General features: G+C 47.8%; 1 protein-coding gene across 5 annotated transcripts in view; it reads left to right on the plus strand.

Annotated features, from left to right (window-relative positions):
- LOC144784964 (vomeronasal type-2 receptor 26-like) overlaps positions 1-24,015 on the plus strand; it is a 96,393-nt gene extending 72,378 nt beyond the window's left edge. For all 5 annotated transcript variants that reach the window (XM_078664084.1, XM_078664087.1, XM_078664086.1 and 2 more), the window contains one exon: positions 21,120-24,015. In XM_078664084.1, coding sequence (XP_078520210.1) covers positions 21,120-22,027 — 908 coding nt within the window. In that variant the 3' untranslated portion in view covers positions 22,028-24,015. The remainder of the gene's footprint in view (positions 1-21,119) is intronic.
- The last annotated feature ends 538 nt before the right edge of the window (positions 24,016-24,553 follow it).

Below are 24,553 nucleotides of genomic sequence, written 5' to 3' on the forward strand. Positions count from 1 at the left end.
CTTAATAGACCTTGCCAGCAATGGCCCAGCCAAGACCCGTAAACCCAAACGCAAAAAAGTCACACTTAGCAAAATGTATTTAAATGAGGACTCACTACTTCCAGACAGTCCCTCTTTAGGGGACTCGTCAACGTAAGTTTCTTCATTGTGCAGAATCCAGGCATCAGCATTACGGGAAATGGATAGGGTGAGTCTGGAGGAGGAGGATAGACGACCAGGACTGAGTTCTTGTCAACTAACTGTTGTGAACCTGAGGAATGCTGCGGCATCAAAATCAAGACAGTTCTGTTGATGGGTTTGTTGTTTGATTGGGTGATTACAGTTTTGTTGTGAATGTGATGAAGCACTTGCTAAAAAAAGAAAGACAGACACACAGGAATAAAAGTGAATAAGGACTAATATTAAAGTTAATGAATCATTGACTCATTTTCAGAACTCGCTGTCAGGGAAGCAGAGCTCGTCCTCAAACTCTGCAAATTGAGTCGGTAGTACTTCTGGTAACTGAGTAGAACTTTCCTCAGGTAGGTCGGTGTCCTCTTCTTCCTGCGTGCATTCTCATACTTTGTAATCTGGTGGTATGAAGTGCTGGTTCATCTTTATCATGGTGAGCCGCTCCACATTTGCGGGCAAGAGGCGGCACCTTTTGCAAGTCACAATGCCACCAGCAGAACTAAAAACACGTTCTGAAGACACGCTTGCGAGTGGGCAAGACAAGTAATTGATAGCCAGGTTGGTGAGCTCTCGCCATATGTTTCTTTTCCCATGCCAATACGCCAATGGGTCCTCAGTAATATTGACCGCTGTTGAGTCATCCAGATAGGCCTGCACCATTGAAAGAATGTCCTCCCGGATTCCTGTACTTTGCACTTCTGTGTCCTTTCTGGGACAAGGAAAGCCTAGCTCACTTAGCCAATCCGCTTCAGACATATCGCCTGGGCCTGGTGCAGATGATACGGTTGCTGGTGTGGTTAACGGCTCAGAGGAAAAGTCACTCACTTCTGCCACAGGCACAGATGCAGCAGTGTTTTTTTGGGACGCCTGATGGCCTGCTGATTCACTAGTAGTACTGTCTTCTCCTACAGTTTCCTTCCGCTCTCTTTCAAAACGAATGGCTGACTGAGCTAGCCAACCTTTGTACTCTGTAACATCTGATGTTTCAAAAGGAATTATTACTTTGCCAAACAATGGCTTTTTGTAACGTGGATCCAGAATAGTAGCACAAATGTAGAGCTGTTGTTTCTTGATATTTACAAGCCGTTTATTGCTAACTAGGCGTTGTAATAATCTCTGCGCCAACTCATATGCTTCATTCTTTCCAGCATCTTTTAATTCTGAAGACACCACCTTGACTTGGTGCTCGAGCTTCAGCAACAATGGGATAGCTTTGCTCAAAGAACAGTCCTCCCTGCTGACGTCACGCGTGAAGACCTCAAAAGGACGAAGCATGTCTGTCAGGCTTTTAACTAGCTGCCATTGCTCCACCGCTAGCATCATTTCTGTCGTATCACCACCCAGGTTGTAGAAATACTCATTGACTACTGGAAACAGCTCATGCAGACGCTCAAGCATGTAGAAGGTTGAGTTCCAACGTGTTGCCACCTCCTGGATAAGTGCTTTCACTGGCATTCTACGTACATTTTGCTGGCGCCTCAGCTCTTTCCGGGCCTTAAAAGAATGGTTGAAATGTGTGCATAATCTTCTGCAGATGGTCAGTATTTTGTCGACTGCAAGTTCTTTTTTCAAGAACTTTTGCACGACAAGGTTCATACAGTGCGCCAAACACGGTAACCGTTCTTCATGGCCTTAACTACATTGCTGCCATTATCAGTAGAAACATAACCAACCTTGCAATTTCTTGGGGGCAGCCATTGCGAGACCTTTTTGTTAAAGTCATCCAAAATGTTGGCTGCAGTATGACTTTTCTCCATGCCAAACATGGCTAATGTTGCATGTTTACGAGCACCCTTAAAAATCTCGACCAAGTCACCACCTGCATTTATCTGTTTTGCAACCCCTGAAAAAGAGCACATGTAATCAAGGGCTTGGCAACTGGTCCACATGTCTGTTGTCAGGTGTATAGTGTGAACAGCACTCTTCTGCAAAGCTGCCCCAACCAACTCAAGCACCTCTTTATGTAGTGCTGGAACAGCAACCCTGGCAAAATAGAACCGGCTAGGAACCTTCCATTTAGGGGCCAGTGTTGCCACGAGTTCAAGAAAACCCACACCTTCGACAAACGAAAAAGGGAGAAGGTCCACCGCTAGCATTTTAGCCAGCTTAGTGTTATACAGGCGTACAATTGGGTGGTTGCGTTGAAATTGCGCATCTGAGGAGAACATGGCTGAAATGGTGCTCTGGACAAATTTACTGGATGATGCTGATGCCTTCTTCGACCCACTTCTGCTCAGTGTTGACATTTTCCGCATTGGTGTGTCTCCCAGACTCTCAGTGTGCCTCCTATGTGTTCCGGAGGGTGTGGTGCTGCCAGGGGTACTGGGTGCAACCGGACAAATGTCTGACGCTTCTTCTACCTCCCCGTCATCTTCAGATGAAACACCTAGTATGGGTATATTTTGGCCACTTGCCCTTTGGGATTGCTTTCCCTTGATGTTTGCTAGGTGCGCAAACCATTCGACAGCGTGCCTTCTTTGACGATGACCTATCTGGCCTCCGGTTCCATAGTTGGTACCAGTCTTACCACGGCTAACTCTAGTCTTACAAATGCAACAAACGGCTATGTTATCATACTTTGCATGGACACTAAAAAAGTTCCAAACTGGTGACTGGAAACTTCTGGTTTTGCCGCACGAGATGATACTGCCAATGCCAGATGAAGCAGTGGTGGATGAGCCTTGCAGACATCTACTGGGTTGTGCAATTATTGCAGCAACCCTACTTGAGGGAGTCGAGCTGGATGGAGTCCCCCTCTGGGGAGAAAATACGGGAGCTGTAGGTTTTGTTGAACTTGTTGTACTACTTGACTGCGTTGGTGGTGCTACCAGTGCCACGTCGCCAGGGTCACGCTCAGCATGACGTCGGGATAGGGTATAAATGTCTGTCTGCTGCATGGCCGGTGTGGCTGGAATGACGTGTGTGATGACTAGGTCATTGCTGTCATCCTGTTCAACAACATCAGAATGCACCACTTCATCAAGTCCGACGTTCGGATCCATAAGTATGAGCTTTCCGGGGCCCTTCCTTTTAACATTTGATACCTTTCGCAGCTCATGGTGTGCCTCCCTCTCAGACGTCGGAGATGTTTGCCAATCTAGATCCAGATCATCATCTGATGGAGCGGGGCTTGAAGAGGAACTTCTACACACACTCCTTGATCTTTTCCTTGGTGGGGAGCTGGGAGAAAATGAATCATCAGGAGGAATGCCTTCGTCTTCCTGACACGATACCCCGGCTCCAAAGTCAATTTCCTCCTGTGCCCCTACTTCTGAAAGAACAACCATTGTGGGCACTTGCACCGCTCCATGCGCCGCTACATGGGCCTCTTCACTGACCTCTACTTGCAACTCTCCATGGCCTTCTCCTTCTCGGCCTTCTCCTTCCCGGCCTTCTCCTTCTCGGCCTTCTCCTTCTCGGCCTTCTCCTTCTCGGCCTTCTCCTTCTCGGCCTTCTCCTTCTCGGCCTTCTCCTTCTCGGCCTTCTCCTTCTCGGCCAGCTCCTTCTCGACCAGCTCCTTCTCGGCCAGCTCCTTCTCGGCCAGCTCCTTGCGCATGTACTTGTGCTTGTACTAGTAGCCCCTGCAGTTGTTGTTGCGGCTTTGGTTGTTGAATAGTACTTGTGAGATGAGTTACAACCTGTGTTGATGGTGTGCTGCTACTTTCTTGTGATGAGCCAACATCACTGGTCGTTGGTGATTGAACCACTAAACAGGCTACCTGTGCAGCACTCATGGTGGGCCTTTGTTTTTTCCATTAAAATTTAGTGGTCGAGCCACCAGTCTCCTTGGTAAGTGGTGCCACTTGCTTCTTCTTCTCCTTAGTAGAGACATCTTTCTTGCAAGAGGAGCTACCGGCACCTCTTTTTGGAGCCATCTTCTTCAGATGTCGGAACAACAGGCCGCAGCAGGACTTCTTCCTGGCACTGATGCTAAACGATGATGCGGAGTTATTGACTTTGTGCACCTAAAAGCAAACGAAGACAGAGGAACATCAGTAAATATATGTTGCATATGTAGCGCTTCAATAAATAGTTTGCAAGTAGGCATTTATGAATACACACGTGCACACCACACAATATGGAAATTTCAAAATTAGGAATTGCTAAATTTTTGGGAAACAGGAATTTAACATTGATCCAAGAGAGCACACACAGAGAGGGTTTAGTTTCATGTACCACTGACTCCCCCTGGGCACAATGGGTGAAAGCAAGGCAAAATGGGTGCAGGCCTATGGCACAAAGCTCACTGCCTGCCTTCAAAATGGCCGCTTGACCCCCATCCACATGCCAGGACCATGCCTCAAAATGGCCCCCACCAACATAGCCAACCCCCAACCCCTACTCCAAAAAGTCAAAAAACACAACACCAATCAAATCACCACAATCCAATGCCATCAATCAAGTTTCAGAAGGTTTAGGCTGCCTGCTGGTGGTTTTCTGGTGCAGAATTGCAATTTTTGCAATTTCGCGAGTGCGAGATTGTTGCTTCACGACGCGAACGTGGCTAAAAACCAGCAAAATCCGCGAACAGATGGATTCTGGGCCCCCTGGGCATGATAAAATCACAGCACACTGGGTGCAGGCCTATGGCACAAAGCACACAAACTGCCTTAAAAATGGCCCCTAGACCCCCACCCACATGGGACCAGGCAATAAACTGGCCCCCACCCACATAGCAAGCCCCCAACACCACCCCAAAAAGTCGTAAAACACACAAAAATCACAACAATCCAATGCCATCCATGCCCTGGCCAGAATAATGTTAAAATAAAAAAAAAACAGTTGGATCATGCATGCACCCATAACTAAGCCTGGTAGTTTTCAATTCATGTGCAGAATTGTAATTTTTACAATTTCGCGAGTGCGAGATTGTTGCTGCGCGGGACGCGAGCAGTGCGAACACAGGCAATTTTTTTTTTACAAAATCCGATTTTCGGGTAATCCGCGGGAGTTCGAGGCCCCCTGGGCATAATGAAAGCAATCAGAGCAGACTGGGTGGGCATAGGGCACAAAGCACACTGCCTGACTTCAAAATGGCCGATTGACCCCATCCACATGGCCAGGACCTGCAGGACCATGCCTCAAAATGGCCTCCCACACATAGCCAGCCCCCAAACCCACCCCAAAAAGTCGAAAAACACACACAAAAATCACCACAAACAAACAACATCAACTTATCAACTTACTTGTAAATCAAATTTCTAATCAAAAAGTAATCCAAAAGGCCTCAAAGCCAAATCTCCAGCAGCATCCACAAAAAGTAATCCTTCCCAGTCAAGATCGAATTCAAAGTGGCCAGGAAATGGACTAAGCAATGGGAGGAGCTTGCTGGACAGGAAGAGGAAGTTGGAGACTGGGTCACTTCCTTCACCCCTCCCCAATTGTAATTTTTGTAATTTCGCGGGTGCGAGATTGTTGCTGCCCGCGCCGCGGCCCGCGAGCAGTGCGAACACAAGCAAAAAATCTGCCGCGTGCGGATTTGCGGATTTTCGCCACATCCGCGAGAGTTCGCGGATTGCGGATTTACCGAAAATCCGAAAAATCCGCGAGCGGAACGGATTTTGCGCCCATAAAATACTATTCAACAGTCTACATACAGAGGCCTACGTCTCTGTCTCTCCTAATATTTAAATGCAGAGACCTCTCTCTAGTTGGAGGAGATCTCCATAAACATACATCTATGTTTTTGTTGTAAATGTGGATTAGGGGCAGGGAGCAATTACTTACTACAAACTGAGAGGGGACTAGAGAGGGTTAAGGAGGAGTTAAGGGAGGCTCAAGGATGGATTTTGGGAGGGACAAGCATTATCCCACAAAAGAGTAAGGCCATTGCTATTCCCAGACCTAGAGTAATCCCAGCACCACGCACACCCAACCACTGGTATTGCAACACTCCTGGTGAAATAATTGAGACAGAGACTTAAAATATTACTATACAGCAAATACTGTTAAAATAAATTAATGTATTTTGAATTTTTATATATACGTAATTCTCAATGCAAACCTATTTCCAATGTGTTATACACATAAGAGGTCCCACAAACACCCTATATCCGCCTATGGGGTCAGAGTACTTTTACCCTGACCATTTCTATCACTCTCATTGGTTAATTTCAGCTCCCGGGGACCGCGTCCTGCTACATAACATGGTGGCCGCAACTTTCTACAGAGGTTGCACCCAGCCAATCACAGCATTCCTGTTGGTCCTCGAATGTGTGATTCATTGCAAAATAGGCCCAAAGGATCTGTGCATATAGATATATACATTTATTTTTACATTAGTATCTCAAAGCCTACAGAAAGAACCCTTTTTGTTGTTTGGTGTAAATTCATTCAGTAGTTTTCGAGATATTTCAGGAAAAACAAATGTCTATATCAAAAATGCAATATTCATTTTGTATTCATATAAAATTGTTTAGCAACAGTTTAAATGTAATAATAAATGTAACCTCAGTTATTTAATAAATGAATTGCTTTAAATACATTTTCTCTATAATTTTTGGTCATTTTTTACTACATAATAAATAAATAAATATAAACATGTTATGTTTGGTAGGGTTTTAAAAAATAAATCTATAAAAATACATCTTTGTTAAATTTAATATGTTTTAATTAATTAGCCTTCTTGTGCTGTAGTATTACTTTATTTTGTTCTACTGAGAAAATACATAGTTAATATTAAGTTATATTAATAGTAACCATGGGAATATGTTTTAGATGTTTTTTTAATGTTGAATATATTTTTTTAAATTTCACTCCACTTTACCATGGGGAGATATCCGCCCAGTGGTTAAGAACTCCGCCTATATGTGAAACGTTATTAGGTGTGACTTTCCACTTATAAAATGAGGCTCTTCCTCTGTGCTTCATGGAGTGGGGATACATTATTTTACACTATGGGGCCGATTACGATGAGGCTCGTAAAGGCTCTGACCGGCAGTCAGAGCCTTCAGGGCCGCATCGTAATGGGCTGCTTGGTTTTGGTTCTAGGTGGTCAGAAAGTAAACCAGCTGGTCATACCGGCTGGCTTCCGATGGCCAGTATGAAGCCAGCCAGTAATCTCAAGGGTGGGCCTTTCCGCCCTTGAGAGTACGATGCACAGTTTTTAGCAAGGTTTCTATGACGGCCTGTCTTACATCGAAACCATGTCAGAAACATGTTTGTAAGCCCACAATGGGGCCCCCTGGGTGTGCAGACTCCTGTTGGGGCCCAAAGAGGTCACCTATTTTGCCTCCCTGTTGCTCCCTGCATCCGTGGCAGGCTCCTAACCTGCACCCCGTGGCAGGCACCTGTAGGTGCCTGCCACGGGCTGCAAGGATGAACCACCCCTCCCATTTCCCTATGGGAGCATGCATTACGACCATAATGCATGCTCCATAGTGAAATGCAGGAACGTGACTGAACAGTGTTCAGTCGCGTCCTAATTACGGGAGTGGGACCGCTGCCCGGACGTCTGTCAGTCCCAGGACGGAGTCAGTGTCGGGCGGAAGAAATTCCTCCGACATCAAAATAAGGCCCTATGTAGTACATTTACACGCGGAAATAGTGAAAAGCCAAAATGAATACATTTACTACAAAGTGTAAGAGCACATTTAAATGTGTGGATTTTCTCATTTGGGAATTTCCTACATTTGGTTATTCACCATGCCCAAATGTAATATTAATACATAATAATTTTCAAATAACATTAAAGAAAAGAAACAACCTAGCAATTTTATTTTCAGTTACTATTTATTAAACGTAATCAAAAATTGTATTTAATTAATGGATTTTTTTTTAAATTTTGAATATTAAAAAAACTGTTAATTGGTAAACTACGTATTTAATTATTAATTGTGTATACTTTTTAAGGCACGCACACAAAAACACATACACACATATGCACATAATTTAAAAGTAAACCTAATTCATTTATTTTAACATTTTATTTTACTACAGAGTGTTTTATTGCATCTCTGCCTCCATTATTTTCTATGGGAGTGTTTCGCACAAACTGTGAGTGGTTTTGTGTGGAGCTGAACTCACTTCAAGGCTTTGCTGGCTTTCGTTTGCTACTGTTGTTTATGTTTTTTGTACTTTTGAAAGTATCTTTTTTTTATTTGTATACATCTGAGGGGTGACCTATTCTTAGGACACCCCCGCGCCGCACGGCCACCAGCTGTCGCATACGCTCCCTGCCTGCTGCTGCTCTCAGCCTCGCTGAGCAATCCTGCTGACCACGCCCCCCGCCGTCGCTCGTGGTTGTCTCCCGCATGTACTGTTCTGTTTTGTAGTTTAATTGTAATTTTGTACCTTTTTTGTACCTATTGCCTGTGTTTTCTGTCCCCCCTGTGCAGTTTTCCCCTGCAGTGCCCCCTGCGCCCACCCGCCCCGCTCCCCGCTTCCCGCCGCCGTGAGTGCGGACACGCCCCCTTCCTTCTGTGCCCTCCCCGCTCCCCCCTCCCAGCTGCTCCTCCCTCCCTCGCACTTCGCCATAAATGGCGACTGTGCGCACGCGCAGTGGTGACGCGCAGTGGGCGCGCCGATTGTGCGCCGAAGGCACGTCAAAGGCAAGCCCGTCTGCGCCCATCCGCGCCTGGACCACGCCCAGCGCCAGGACTCCTGGTCCCCACCGCCGATGCAAGACTTCATGACATACCTACGACGCCGCCACCCTCAACGCACTCAATGCCGGCCGGAACCCTGCCTGCTACCGAGCCACCCCGAGACGCACCAACGGACCCTTCGCCTGCAAAGCCTGCCGCTTCACCTGCTACCGGACCTGCACCGCCCCCGCCGACACCAACACTAACAGCAACCACCTGAAGTGCATCCTGCTGAACACCCGCTCTGTCCACAGGCACGCCGTGGAACTCTGGGACATGCTCGATGCAACTACACCGGACGTCGCCTTCCTCGCCGAAACCTGAATGAACGCCTCCTCTGTGCCCGACATCGCCACAGCCATCCTGGACGGATACAAGATCACCCGGAAGGACCGCGTCAACCAGACGGGAGGAGGCATCGCCATCGTACACAAGAACACCATCCGCATCTCGACTAACTCCGACAAAACCTTCTCCGCCGCCGAGCACCTGCACTTCCAGATACACACCGACCCCAAGACCACCCTCCGAGGCACCCTCATCTACAGACCACCGGGGCTGCGTACGCAGTTCAGCAAAGACATCGCAGACTTCATCAGCCCGCACGCCCTTCCCTCCGCCGACTACATCCTCCTAGGGGACCTCAACTTCCACCTGGAGAACAACAACGACAGAAACACCACCGCCCTGCTAGACAACCTTGCCAACCTCGGACTCAAGCAACTGGTGGACACCCCCACCCACTACGCCGGACACACGCTTGACCCCGTCTTCTCATCCAGCAAGCACGTCTCCTTCAGCCACGCCACCGGACTCCACTGGACAGATCACAGCTGCGTCCACTTCAGCTTCAGTAGAACTACGACCCACCACCAACCGCAACGGGTCCCCCGCCGCAGCTGGAGCAAGATCACCGCCGAGCAGCTCACCGCCTCCCTCAGCCAGAACACTCCCACCAGCACAACGGACCCCAACGTAGCAGCCAGCAACCTCACCAAGTGGCTGACCGCCTGCGCCGACGACCTCGCACCACTTAAGAACCCTCCCAGCAGACCCGGCAGCAAGAAAACCCCCTGGTTCACCAACGAACTCAAGGAATCCAAGAAGAACTGCCGCACCCTCGAGAAAGCCTGGCGGCTTGACCACACCACAGACAACTGGACCGCCCTCAAGCACGCCACCCGCAAACACCATTAACTGATCCGCGCCACCAAGAAGACGGCACTCAAAGAACGACTGGACAACAACGCCCACGACAGTAAGGAACTCTTCAGCATCGTCAAAGAGTTCTCCAACCCCAGCGCCGGAACCAACGACATCACTCCCATGCAAGACCTCTGCGACTCCCTCGCCTCGTTCTTCCACCGCAAGATCGCCGACATACACAACAGCTTTGACTCACAGACCACGCACCCTACCACCGAACCAACGCCCGCCACCACCACCTTCTGCAACTGGACCCCGATCAGCACCGAAGACACCACCCGCACGATGAACTCCATCCACTCAGGATCACCAACCGACCCGTGCCCACACCACGTCTTCAACAAAGCCGCCGCCACCATCGCACCCCATCTCCGAGACACCATCAACTCCTCCTTCCGCACCGCCACCTTCCCGGAGAGCTGGAAGCACGCCGAACTGACCGCCCTTCTGAAGAAACCAACGGCGGACCCCACCGACCTCAAGAACTACCGTCCCATCACGCTCCTTCCTTTTCCGGCCAAAGTCATCGAGAAGACCGTCAACAAACAGCTTGCCGCCTTCCTCGAGAAGAACAGATCCCTCGACCACTCGCAGTCCGGATTTCGGGCCAACCACAGCACCGAGACCGCCCTGATTGCAGCCAACGACGACAACAGAACCCTGATCGACAACGGGGAAACAGCGGCCCTCATCCTCCTGGACCTCTCCGCAGCGTTCGACACGGTCTGCCACCGCACCCTAGTGAAGCACCTCAGCAACATCGGAAACCGAGAGAAAGCACTGGAGTGGATCATCTCGTTCCTCACCGGAACAACCCAGAGAGTCCGCCTTCCTCCGTTCAGATCCGAGGCCACCGAAGTCATCTGCGGCGTACCACAAGGATCTTCTCTCAGCCCGACCCTCTTCAACGTCTACATGAGCCCCCTCGCAGCCATCGCACGCCAACACCACCTCAACATCATCTCCTACGCCGACGACACCCAACTGATCCTCTCCCTCACCAACGATCCCACCACCGCCAGAGCCAACCTACATGAAGGGATGAAAGATGTCGCCGACTGGATGAGGAACAGCCGCCTTAAAGTGAACTCAGACAAGACGGAAGTCCTCATCCTGGGATCATCACCCTCCGCCTGGGACGACTCCTGGTGGCCCCCGGCCCTGAGCACCGCCCCAAACCAACGGACCACGCACGCAACCTGGGCTTTATCCTGGACTCCTCCCTGTCAATGAGCAGACAAGTCAACGCCGTTGCTTCCTCGTGCTTCAACACCCTGCGCATCCTCCGCAAGATCTTCAGATGGATCCCAACTGAAACCAGGAAGACCGTCACCCAGGCACTCGTCACCAGCCGACTGGACTACGGGAACGCCCTCTACGCCGGAACCACAGCCAAACTCCAGAGAAGACTCCAACGCATCCAAAACGCCTCCGCACGACTCATCCTGGACATCCCCCGACACAGCCACATCACCGGAAACCTGAGAGAACTGCACTGGTTCCCCGTCAGCAAGAGAATCACGTTCAGACTCCTCACCCACGCTGACAAGGCTCTACACGACCTGGGCCCCAAGTACCTCAACGACCGCATGACTTTCTACACGCCCACCCGCCAGCTACAATCGACCAGTCACGCCCTCGCCACCGTACCACTCATCCGCAGAGCCACCGCCCGAGGAAGATCCTTCTCCTACCTGGCAGCCAAGACTTGGAACTCCCTCCCCATTCACCTTCGACGTACCCAAGACCATCTCTCCTTCAGGAAGCAACTCAAGACTTGGCTGTTCGAGCAGTGACACACCCCTCTCCCCCAGCGCCTTGAGACCCTCCCGGGTGAGTAGCGCGCTATATAAATGCCATGATTGATTGATTGATTGACTGAGTAGAAAGCAGATAGCCTAACACAACTAATCTATGACTTGTCTCCAGACTCCCCACACTTTGTCGAATTTCTTAGGACATCCCTGTAGTTTGTATACCATTATTTTTTCATGGCCCATACACCAATCCACGTTGGTCTCCCAAGTTCTCTCCTTGAGGACCTCACTACTAGGGTGGGTGATACATTCTGCTAGGCTGGGGAATTTGTAGAGTTTTGCTCACTGTGAATTCCACTTGAAATGTGGAGTTCAGACAAAACTCTGTCAACTGCAGTGTGGTGGAGGTTTTTCTCATCTGCGGCTCCTCAATGACGTGCCAAATTCTGACTGCTCACGAAACTCTGCATCATTACATAAAAACTGCGTGAGTTCCGCTCACCCCTAATCACTACCCCCCACATTCCAATGACATCCTGCTTGGCTACCATAAGAGCTGTACTGCAAAAGTGCAGGGCTTATCTGTCTAGGGACTTGTTGCTCCATATGCCCAGGGCTACCATCTAGGGGAGGCGTCAGTTCGATCATACAGTCTAGGACTCGGAGAGCCACCTTCAAATACCCCCCCAAGTATTTCCAGAGGAATGGACAGTCCCACAAGATGTGGACTATGGTTTATCTCTGTCCACAGCCTCTCTTACCACTGTATGATCCAATCTTCACCATTCAGAACAGTCTGAAATGGATATATTAGGCTTGGTGGGGAAGCTTCAGTTGTATTAGCTGAAACTGTCCCGAATGGCTACTTCCCGTGGGTATCTGCAGGTTGCCCCCACAGTTGTCATCCTCCATTTTACCCAGGACCACCTCCCACTTTTCCCTAAGGCTATCCAGTGGGGAAAGGGGTTGGTATTTTGTTGTAGGGTGGAATATAGTTGAGACACCACATGGCTGGTAAGGGGGGACTAACACTCTGTACTCCAAGGGAGATATAGCTGGGGCCTGTATCAGGGCCTCCACATGCGGGCAAAGGAGGTAACTTAGGGCCTCATTACAATGTCAGTTAAAAAGCAATCAGACTGACCCCTTGTCGGAATCATTGCTGACTAACTCAGTTTTGGGGAGTCCGACTGATCGAATAGGTGGTTCGAAACACCGTTCAGTCGAACTCCCATTCACTTCAATGGGAGCCTGTGTTCTGACCAACAACACAGGCTCCCATTGAAGAAAGGGGTGGTTACAGAAAACCTTGCACTCTGTGGCGGGCACCCCATGGTGCCTGCCACACTGTGCATGGTTGTTACGAGGGGTCCCATGAGTGCCCCCATGGGCCCCAACCGGAGACCTTTGAGTGAAGGGGGGGACAGCTACAGGCCCCCATAGTCAGTTTCTGACAGCAGTCCTGTGTCAGACAAACCGAGTTGGAAAGGCTGCCCGAATCGTATATAGTAATACATTTGTCAGAAACGCAGTTCATAGACCTATCCAATTCATCTCCGACTGACTCGGTTTCTCCGAATGCCGGTCCGAACCAAGTCGGAAAGATCAAGTCCGAACAGTTACCTTCTATCGTAATTGGTCAGTCAGAAATTTAAATGCAATAAACAATCAGAAATCCGGGGTCTATAAAAACCAACTACTTATTAGAAGAAGAAACTACACTCCCATCACCTCAAAAAAGTATACCTCAGGAGAAAGAGAAAGTAGAACAGTGGAGAATCAGAGGATGAAAGAGCCCTTGTTGTCAACAACAAAGGTTCTTTCATCCTCTGATTTTCCACTGTCCTACTGTCTGTTTCTCCTGAGGTATACTTTTTGAGGCAATAGGAGTGTAGTTTCTTCTTCTAATAAGTAGTTGGTTATTATAGACCCCAGATTTTTGATTGTTTATTGCAATTTAGAGTTGGGGATTGAACCCGGTTTGTGTCTTTAAATTCCCTTGGACCCTCGATTACCTTTTTGTTTAATTACAGTCGGAAATGTTTCCAAGTCTGACTGAGCATTCTCTTGAGCCCCCATAGTTGCTTTAATTCTCTTCTGAGTCCTTCATCAATGCTTCCTTTTTGTTGCTTGACCCCCAAAATTTGCAGCTCTGGATGTCCTCAACCACCTTGACTTATTTCCCCTATGCCCCCAAGGTCTTCTCTGCCTCCGTTTTTGCCTCCTCCACTTTTGATTAGTAGATTGTTTGCCTCGATATGGGAGGGGGTAGTAACCCGACTACCAGGCATCCCCAGTTGCGTGGAAAAAGTGGGTTTAAGGTTGTGTGGAGGTGTTGCTGTACCCCACAAAAAGTATTTCTTTGTTTTTGGATGGCATTGGCATAGTTAGGAAAAATATTCACTTTGGCATCATCCATTTGCCAGGGCCTGTGTGTCCATGCCAAATGCAGGATATGGTCCCTGTGATGGAAGTTATACAGCAATGCCACCATTGGTTGAGATGGTTTGGCTTGTTTAATCATCATCATTTTGGCTGTTTTGCCTTGGGAGTCAGCCCTCCAGAGACATGTATGGCTCCTCCTTCAACTCTGGGACTCCCACTCTTCTCACATTGTTCTGTCTTTAACGCCCTTCTGCATCTTCGTAATTTTCCTAAAGTTGGGCAACTGTTTGTAGAAGGGCCTGGAATTCTGCATTGCTGCCCCTAACCCCGGATTTGCTCTGTTCCATCCACTCTCTCCACCCATTTCTTGTTGTCTGTCCTCAGGAGACCAAGATCCAAGGCTAAAGCTTTCTTCTTCTTGTCTGGGGCTAGTTTTGTGTTCTTAATTGCTGGATAGTGGCTGTGTGATTCTTCAGTCCATTCTCTGGTGGACTACATCCATCCCTGCTGTATGGGAGTCTCAAAGGGTCTGACATGGCACTCATATTCCTTGGCTTTGAGGCGACTGCCTCCCTAGGTCTTGGGGGCACCTCTTGGACATCCATCATTCAGGGTGGGTTGCAGTGTGAGGTCTGATGTCTGGTCAGACTCTGTCTTCAGGGCCACCTTACACAAGGGAAGAGTGGGTCTTCTGCCCCAACCAGGAACTCCTTTCTTGACCCCCATTGGGGCCAACAATGTAGCTGCAATGTTTAGAGTGCACGTCCCAGCAGGACCTCAATCCACAGCCCCTCACATAGGCACAAGCACCCTCCACCTACCTCTTAGCTCCTCACCCCGTCACTGCATCAGTCTCAACTCCAGCTCTCATGATACCCAGTGTCTCCCCTCTTTTGTGTCTCACCTCCTGCTCAGAGCCAAGAGGGACAAGTGTGCTCCAGGGGAGCTGCTCTGCGCTCCCACCAGGTCCTTCAGTACCCCCATGTAGACACCACCTGAGCGGTCCTCTTCTCAGTGATCAGAGGTGTCTCTTTATGATCCTCGTTTCTTGTCAACCTCTCTAGAGGTCATTCTTCAGACGGTCACACTACAGGGGGGACCTTCCCTGACTTCCCAGAGTCTGCTGGGCTCCAGTTGGTTCCTTCTATGGCCTCCTGTGGTCTGCATCAAATCCGGGGCCCCACAGGCCGTCAAGCCACCTGGATGTTGTTGTGCTGTTTACTCAGTCAGAGCCCCAAATCTCAGGGTCCCCCCCAGCCTCCATTGTCCCGCTAGACCAATCAGGATTCATTAAGTGGCACAGGCACCCAGCCGGCCCCCACACTTTTTACATTGGTCACCACCTTTCGTCTTGGCCTCTCTCCTGGCTATGTTGGATCCTGCTTTTGCCTGTTTCAGCGGCCCCCTCCACTGTGCTTACATATGCCTGCCACTCTGGGGACACATTGTGGAGGGGGCTTGTATATCCAGGATGATGGGCCAGGCCATGAACAGTGCTCCTCAAAATGCCTCATTCCTGACGGCCATCTTAGCCTTGCCCCCATTTGCTACTGTTGTGACACCATTAGGGCAGTAGGAACCTGTTGTTTCACCATTAGGGCAGTAGGAACCTTAGGCATGTAATTTGTGAATAACAATGGTCTTACTTATTTGTGGGTGGTTGCTGGTATTAGCATGTTCATTAATAAACTTCTCCTTACCTCATCCTAAACCTCTCCTTGCTCCTCCCTAAACTACTCCTATTTACTTACAGCTATTCCCTATTTTTGCACCGCTCCCAGATTCCCTTTTACATTTACATTAACAACAAAGGGCCCAAATCCGATGTCAGACAGGCCGTAGTCCATCCGACATCAGTTGGGAACTGGAACTGAATGACCTCCTGTCTTTGGTTCCAACTTCACAAATAGGGTTTGTCGCAATCCTGTTCAATGGGAGCATGCATTCTGAACGGAATGCATGCTGTCATTGCAAAAAGCTGAGGTGCAGTTCATCCCTGCACCTCAAAGTGCCTGTCACCGGGTGCACGGTTCATGAGGGGGGCACGATAAGTGCCCTCTAGGCTACCATTTGGTGGCCTTGCACCATGGGGGCCCTGCTGGGGGCTCCCAAAATCAGACTCCCAAAGCCTTTCTGTGTCAAAAAGGACAGCACAGAAAGGCTGTCGGAATTGGCCATCGTAATCCCTCGGCCGGAAAGAGCCGGCCGAGGGATTACTGAATGCTTCGGAATGGCAAACGGTGTCTCTGAGCCCATCAGAGGCCATTCAGAAATTAGTTTCAGATTCCCTTCCGACCGACCCTATCAACATGGGTCAGTTGGAAAGGAATCCAGCCTGCCGATTATGATGCGGTCTGAAGGGCTCCAACCGACGGTCAGAGCCGTTTCAGCTAGCATCATAATCGGGCCCTTAGTAGGGGTGGGCGGAATTTGCGAAATTGCCTTTCGCAAAATTCCGCAAAACGGCAAAAAACTCAGCAAACACCCGGAATTTGGTTTACAGAGATTTTGGGGGTGGGCCTTCTTTGCGAGTTCACATGCCTCTTGTGTTTATAAAAGGTTAGAGACCGATCAGAGCAGCAGATGAGGAGAAAGAAGCTCCTGGTCATATGAACTGCACGGGGATTTCGCTCGTGAAAGACAAGGATGCAAAGGCCTCAATCAAGCATCACAGCTAATTTTCGACGGTAGATATGAGGAGAAAGCACACCTGCCCAGCCTCAACAAAGCTCACGATTTTTGTGGGCTGATTAATGAGTTACTGAATTTGAGCGTAAACTCGGGCACCTGCTTTATTTAAATCTGTAAGTGCTTCCTGTTGAGGTTTAATTTTTGTGACAGGAGCATCGTGCCAGAATGAATCGTGCCCTGCATATTTATCCAAGAAGACGCCACCATTTTGTGCGATACCTCTACTCAACTGGAGTACTTTCTATTGGCTAATCAGTAAGTGCTACCTCGTTGGGTAAATGTATAGTGCTTTTCCTACACTACAGTTGCGTAAAGGGCCAGAAGAGTTGTTTCCAGTGACCATGTGTGTGTAACTTTGCCATCACGCTGAAAGGCGCCACAGTCCCTTGAGTGAGCTGTCCATCTTAGTGGGTAAAGGGTGGGAAGGCGGTGCACACCGCTAGTGTGTATGGCGGGGCCAACCGGGCGAGGCTTCTATGCGAGTCCACATGCCTCTTGTGTTTATAAAAGGTCAGAGACTGATCAGAGCAGCAGATGAGGAGAAAGAAGCTCCTGGTCACAGAAACTGCACGGGGATTGCGCTCGTGAAAGACAAGGATGCAAAGGCCTCAATCAAGCATCACAGCTAACTTTCAACCGCAGATATGGGGAGAAAGCACACCTGCCCAGCCTCAACAAAGCTCACGATTTCTTTTGGGCTAATTAATGAGTTACTGAATTTGAGCTTAAACTCGGGCACCTGCTTTATTCATATCTGTAAGTGCTTCCTGTTGAGGTTTAATTTTTGTGACAGGAGTACTGTGCCAGAAAGAATCCTGCCCTGCATATTTATCCATGAAGATGCCACCATTTGTGCAAAACAATTCTGATCTGCCGCGGATCGCCTAAGTTTTGACATTTTCGCTTTCCGCGTGGAACGCAAAAAAGCCGAAATTTCACAATTTCCGCGAGCGGAACGGAATTTGACACCCACCCCTAGCCCTTAATAGAAAACACATGCATGTAAAATATACAACAGCTGGTGGTGGAGATTTTCAACCGAGCATTTTTGACATGCAATATGTAGGAAAGAAGGAGTACTACAGTAGTACTACTTTATGTACTTACTACAAAGTGTAGTTTATGAATTAGACCCCTTTTGTGCCCTTCTCTGAATGTAAATGGGATTATCATGCTCGAAGAAGGCTGGAGGAGGGGGAGTACGACCTGTACAAATTATTTGCCCCCAGGATATTCATGATGGTACTCCTTTTCTACCACACACACTCAGGGCATGGACCTAATTTTCTGCATTACGGTACAGTACCTTGCACACTCAGGGCTCATGCATCATTTTTTCCAGTAGAGTGAAATATCTTACTCATTTAGGCCACAGATCTCAGTTTCTGCAGTAAGCTACACTACTGTAGACCCTCAGGCATAGTACAATACATTGTACACTGATTGCACAGATGTTAGTGTCTGCAGCACAGTATGGTACTGTGCACACTCAGGGACAGATTTCGCTTTTTGCAGTACAGCGCATTATCGTGCACACTCAGGGCACAGGTATTCAGTTTACAGATCAAAGATGAGAGCTCCTATGTTGCAGACATGTAACTGGAAAGTCATTTACGTAACATCTTAAATGGTAATCAAAGACCTCTTGGCATATGTGGCCCGGCTGCATTAAACTTCCGGTCTAAAGATAGACTTTAGATCTCAATTTAGGGGCATAATTACAATGCCCCTGTGTGGCTTTTCATGGCCTTGTAACTATGCATTAAGGCAATGCCTTACTCTGCGTGAAAGGGACGTTCCATGGGTGTTGTTGTGGGTGTTGACACTGCCTCAGATTTACAACATAGCGTAAATCTGAGTCAGTGTCAAAGCCAATGACTTCCCGAAGCAGATGTAACAAGGAAAAATGTGTTCAATCCTCTTTTTTCCCTCTTTTCATGTGTATTGTATTCCGAAGCATACAGAGAATGGGAACAATGTCCCCTTTGATGTCCCTTCCTGCTAAAAAATAATCATGCCAATGACACAGACTCCCTTACACCATTGTGAAAGGGTGCATTTATTGGTGCACGGCTGCAGTTTGTGAGCCAGCGCTGACAGAAAGGACAGGAATGTGCTGTATCTTGTAGATACGGTGCATTCCTCCCCTTATCTTTTGCTGTAGAGCAGCACAGCCAGAAGGCTTGTGGCGCTGCTCTCTGCAAAAATATTTTGAATATGTACCATAAGGTCTGAAGTTAGAATTCAGATGTAGAGTTAGACTTCAGGTCTAAATGTAGAATTGAGGTCTAAATGTTGATTTCAGGTCTAAAGATCGACTTTAGTTCTAAACTTAAACATCAGGTCTAAGTTAAACTTTGTGAATCTACCCCCTTCCTCTTTAGTTTACACATGTGACTTGGTCCATGCTACTTAAGTAAACCATACAATCATTAGCAGAATTAATTCAGAAAATGACTCTAACACCCCCTTCTGAAGAGACGCTTTCCGGTGCACCAGTCATAACAGAGTATCCCACCTGTGTGGCTACGGGACAGGCAGCACACAACATGTGTCAATCCATGATCTTTTGCACTACGACATTCAAACCTTAAACGAGGAATTGGTTCTAAATCGACTAGAATAAGATTTGTTTCCTCAAAAAAGCAACACTCTTTATTCTGGAAAATACATTATAGGCTTGATTCAAATTAGATTTGATCAAGCAACCATGGGGAATATTTACAAGGGGATTGCGCCACTGGAACGTCACTTTTACCAATGTTCCAGTGGCGCACTGCCCTGCATCAGATCTATAAAGTGGCGTTAAGCCCCTTTTTGTGGCTTAACGCCGCTTTGTAAATATGGTACCCGTTTATGCAGGTGTCTTCATGAAAGGGGTGTGCTGTGGGTGTTGCTGTGGGTGATTCACCGCAACACCCATCTTTTTTTGACGCTGCCCCAGATTTACATGAAGCCAGCGCCACGCAGGAGCGGGCATTAAAATTGAGAATCGAGGAGCGCACACATAGAAAGAACAAAATGGCATTTTTGGTTGTTTATGTCAAAATTTATCAGAGGAAAACTTTGAGGGTGTGATAATTACCCCACAAACATGTGCTTGCACAGGGATTGGAGTTCAGACCTACACATGCAATCAGAGTTTAAATGAGAGTAGTGGACCCTCGAATCTGAGGTCAAAGCAGCCCAGCTGAGCAAGATTCCTTCCTCTCTGTAACACTCACCGAAGGCGTCCCCCGACCTGAGGAGGTCTGACAGCAACAGAAGAACAATAAGAATAGCACAAGTCAGTCAAATTACAATGCTGATATGGTTTAGAAAGTCCACTTGTGTTTGAGAAGACGACATTCAGGCAAAAAAATCTATGGATTACTTGTGTACATTTCCTCACAGTCTAATCCTTTAACTGATGCCATCAGCCGTTGGCTGTCGGGAGCGCTACCTCGCTGGTGCTGCGAACGTCCAACGGCCGCCACGGCCCCGCCCACTCTGCACTGCCTCGAAAAAACGTCCGTGGCTAAACTGTTAAATACTGTTTTGTTGTTTACAGTATGATATTTATCTATTTATAGTCCAAACTTGACAAAGGAAACCTTAATTAGAGAACAAAGAGGTGTGAATGGAGGTATTGGGACGCAAGAACAGAGAGAGGAGACATTTCAAGATTGTGTCTATACTGCAGAGGAGGGGTCTTGAAGCTAATGAGGCTTATGTAAGTTCAGGAGATTAGATTAAAACATTAAGAAATTCACATAATGTAGCATAAGGGGCTGCATGTTCAACCCAGCATCACCAGGGTAAATACAATAAGGAGACTTTTTCCAGGCAGGGGCCAGCCCCCTACATTAAAGGTGCTGCTAGATGATCCCTTCTCTAAAGATATTCTTTTATTAGCTGAGGACATGCCTCTGTGAAAAGGAGCGTCTTCCTGTTGCCTATGTGCAGGACCCATTGAAGACTTATACATACATGTATGTAGACAGGATGAGTGTATCCACACCCTACAGCCAATCACTTCAAGAATATGTTGGTACTACTCCTAGGTTTGTGATGTCACTCAAGCGCAGTATGGTGACTCCTGCAAGCTGGCAGTTGTGCACACGTCTGTCCTTCTGGACACCTCAATGGAGATGCCAGGTCAATATCTGTTTTTAGTAATGGCTTTCCAAGGCCCAGTGTGCATGTTCCACAGACAGTACACCTGCACACAGGAACACATCTAGCCATAGGAAAGGTCTGAATAACTATAATGTGTCATATTCCACTCATCTCTCCCTACTTGAATGCATCTTCTGTAATACTGAACAATTTTCTTTTCCTGCAGATATGGCAAACTGCTTAGCATGCCCTGAAGATCAGTGGTCCAATCAGAAGAGAGATGCCTGTATTCCACGGGTGATAGAGTTCTTGGCCTATGAGGATCAGCTGGGAGTTGCCTTATCCTCCATTACAAGTTTCTTCTCCCTCCTCACTGCTGGAGTGCTGGGAGTCTTTATTAAATACAGGAACACACCTCTGGTAAAAGCCAATAACAGGGATCTTAGCTACATCCTCCTCCTCTCCCTCCTGCTGTCCTTCCTCTGCTGTCTACTGTTCATTGGACGCCCTTCAAAGACTTCCTGCCTCCTCCGGCAAACTGCCTTTGGGATCATTTTCACTATTGCTGTTTCTTCGGTTTTAGCAAAAACTATAACAGTGATCATTGCCTTCAACGCCACAAAGCCGGGCAGCAAGCTGAGGAAGTGGGTAGACCCACGAGTGTCCAGACTTTTGGTGCTCTTCTGCTCACTTGGGGAGGTGGTGATATGTGTTGTGTGGTTACTCCGCTCTGCCCCATTCCCAGACATTGACACCAGATCAGAAACTGGGAAGATGATCTTACAATGCAACGAAGGTTCTGTGGCTGCGTTCTTTGCTGTGGTTGCTTATATGGGATTCTTGGCTCTTTTGAGTTTTGTTGTTGCCTCCATAGCTAGAAAGTTACCAGCTACTTTCAACGAGGCCCAGTTTATCACCTTCAGCATGCTGGTGTTCTGCAGCGTCTGGGTCTCCTTCATCCCAGCATACCTGAGCACCAAGGGCAGGTACATGGTGGCCGTGGAGATCTTCGCCATCCTGACTTCTTGCGCTGGACTGCTGGGCTGTATCTTCATCCCCAAAGTCTACATCATCCTCCTTAGGCCTGAGCATAACACCAAAGAATATCTAATGGGGAGACAAGGGACCCTCTGAGACTTACAGGACTGGGATAGTTGTATCTCACAATACTGAGTGACAAATTATCGTTCTGCAACAATATCAAGTGCAGAAAATTGGATAGCACTATATCGTCAAGTTAGGCAAATATAAGTGTGTATATAGATTTACTATTCTTAACTTTACATATATGGACCTAATTTGGATGGTGGACAGATTCATGCGCAACGCATCCCTGTACTATGTGACAGGCACCATGCAGTGCCAGTCATTTGGTACATGGATCTATTTGGGGGCACCATAGTTGCCCCCCACACCAAATGAAAAGGACCTGGGGTGTAGGGGGGCTTGTTACAGGCTGGTGAACTGCCATGGAAAGGCTGGCATGGTGGGGCCATCCTAATCCAAACGGCTGTGCCTGGTGTACAACGCCACCATTTTAGGGATTGGGAGACCCTCCACTGCATCAGTGGGCTCAAGGAGCCCGTCGGAGGCATGGCAGTTGGTATTTCCACCTGCCTGCACCCCGCCGGCCATCAAAATATGGTGGGTGGAAAAGCTGCATTGGATGGCAGGGAGACTGCCACCAACAGCCTGTCAGTGTCTCCACCATCCTAATCAGCCCCTAAGTATCTTGACAACATTTATATCATCAAGGCACATTGATGTGGAGGTAAAAATATTAAGGGAGATTTATATGGGTTTTAAATCACCCTTGGGCCACTCAAGTGGGTGCAAGGGCCATGTAAATTATAGGTGGGATTTTCAAGCCATACAGGGCCACCTTAAGTGGCCCTGAGTGGCATGATATCTCCAGAGTGACGCAACTCAAATCGTAGTGTTGCATTACTCAGCCCTGGGAAAGGGATTCCATGGGCGGATGAGTGGATGTTCCCAAGTATCCCCCCATGGATTCTGAAGCATTCCCAGATTTACCAATACTAGTAGACCTGGGAATACATTTGAACTGCCATGCCTTCCCAGGTGAGGCGAAACAAGGAGAAATATCTGTGTATCCCCCTGTGGCTTCATCTTTATTGTGTGCTGTACTCTGCAGCACACACAGAAAGAGGAACATTGCTCAGGGGAATGTTTTTGTGCAGGGAGAGTCCCTGCTCAACACACAGGCACCCTTGCACCATGGGGCAAAGGCGCGTTCATTGGTGCCAGCGCAGAGAAATGACAGGAATACACCATATATTGTTAAGTGTGCCACATTCATGCCCTTACTCCATCACACAGTGCAGTGCAGCACTGATATCTTGAATTACCAATGTACTTACCTTGACATAACAGCTGCAGACGCTGTTCTGACTTGATATTTTTGCAGGCCAATATTCTGCACTCAGTTTTGTGGTAGAAAATCCACCAGAGCCCAACGTATAAAAATCAAATAGGTGTCATGTTGTTCTGGTGTATTGTCACAGTTGGTCATTTACACACAATTAGCTTTATATTGTACACAGCAAAGTTTTAATGACTCAAACATGTGATCCTTATTGAATACTTCATCAGCTTGTTGTTCTAGTGATCAAAGCTTTACTGTTGAGAGCAATGATTTTGATTTAAGTAATGTGTGCCTAACATTATATTTCTGTGCTAAAAGAACTGTACTACACTTGGCAAAACTATATTTTGCTGTGCTTGTCAGAACTAGGTGCAAACTAGGCCTAAACTCCATCTTGAATTCTAAAGCAGCCATGATGTGTGTTTTCATTTCTTCTCTCATCACATGTGACAAAATGTGCATCATGCGTTGACATGCTCTTATTTAACAATGTCAAAGGAAGAATTTACTTCATTTCAAGGCACCTACTGCCTGTACTCCTGCAGGGCACTTTACGGTTTGAGATTGTAAGTCTGTAAGTGGAACTTGATTTGCACTGATTATGACGTGGAGTAGTTTACTCTGAGATTTGCCTTCATGTCCTTCTCTTTGCTGCCTTTGACTCAGCCTCATGCTAATTACCTGTATTGATGTTCCATGCATTTTGTCTAACTATTAAATGTGGCTTCTGGGTTAAGCCTTGTTGTAGGTTTATTCAATCAACAATGCTGATTTATTTACTGCCACACTGTTATCTGTTGGGGACACTGACTCATATGTTCTTGGGGTTAACACCCTCTCCAATCCTGCACAGGTGCTGAGTCTTAGATTATCTGATAAGATGGCAACAACACTTTCCTTAACATGAGGTCCATTAGAGGCCCCCTTACCTGTGTATTGTTGCAGGGGGATGGCATGGGTTGTAGCTGTACGTGGAGGTTCAATGATGTGACAAAAAGTGAGACTCTGCTGTCCAAGGGGAGGTACCACCTGTGGTGCTTCATAAACCCAATAGAAGCTCCTTCATCTGAGCCTGCCTCAGTGAGGTGCTGAGTTGGCCAGCCTTAGGGAAGCACAGTTACCGCTTGATGATACCACAGACCCACAAAGACATTGAAATCACAGCCTCGTCAGCTCTTTGCTGATGACATTGGGGTGAACATCAAAACTGGTGACAAGTCAACTCATCGTGGCTGCAGAGGGTGACAACTAGTGTCCAGGTATTGTGCATTCTT

The sequence above is a fragment of the Lissotriton helveticus genome, chromosome 10 (assembly GCF_964261635.1).
Source record: "Lissotriton helveticus chromosome 10, aLisHel1.1, whole genome shotgun sequence".
In the NCBI taxonomy this organism is placed as follows: Eukaryota; Metazoa; Chordata; class Amphibia; order Caudata; family Salamandridae; genus Lissotriton; species Lissotriton helveticus.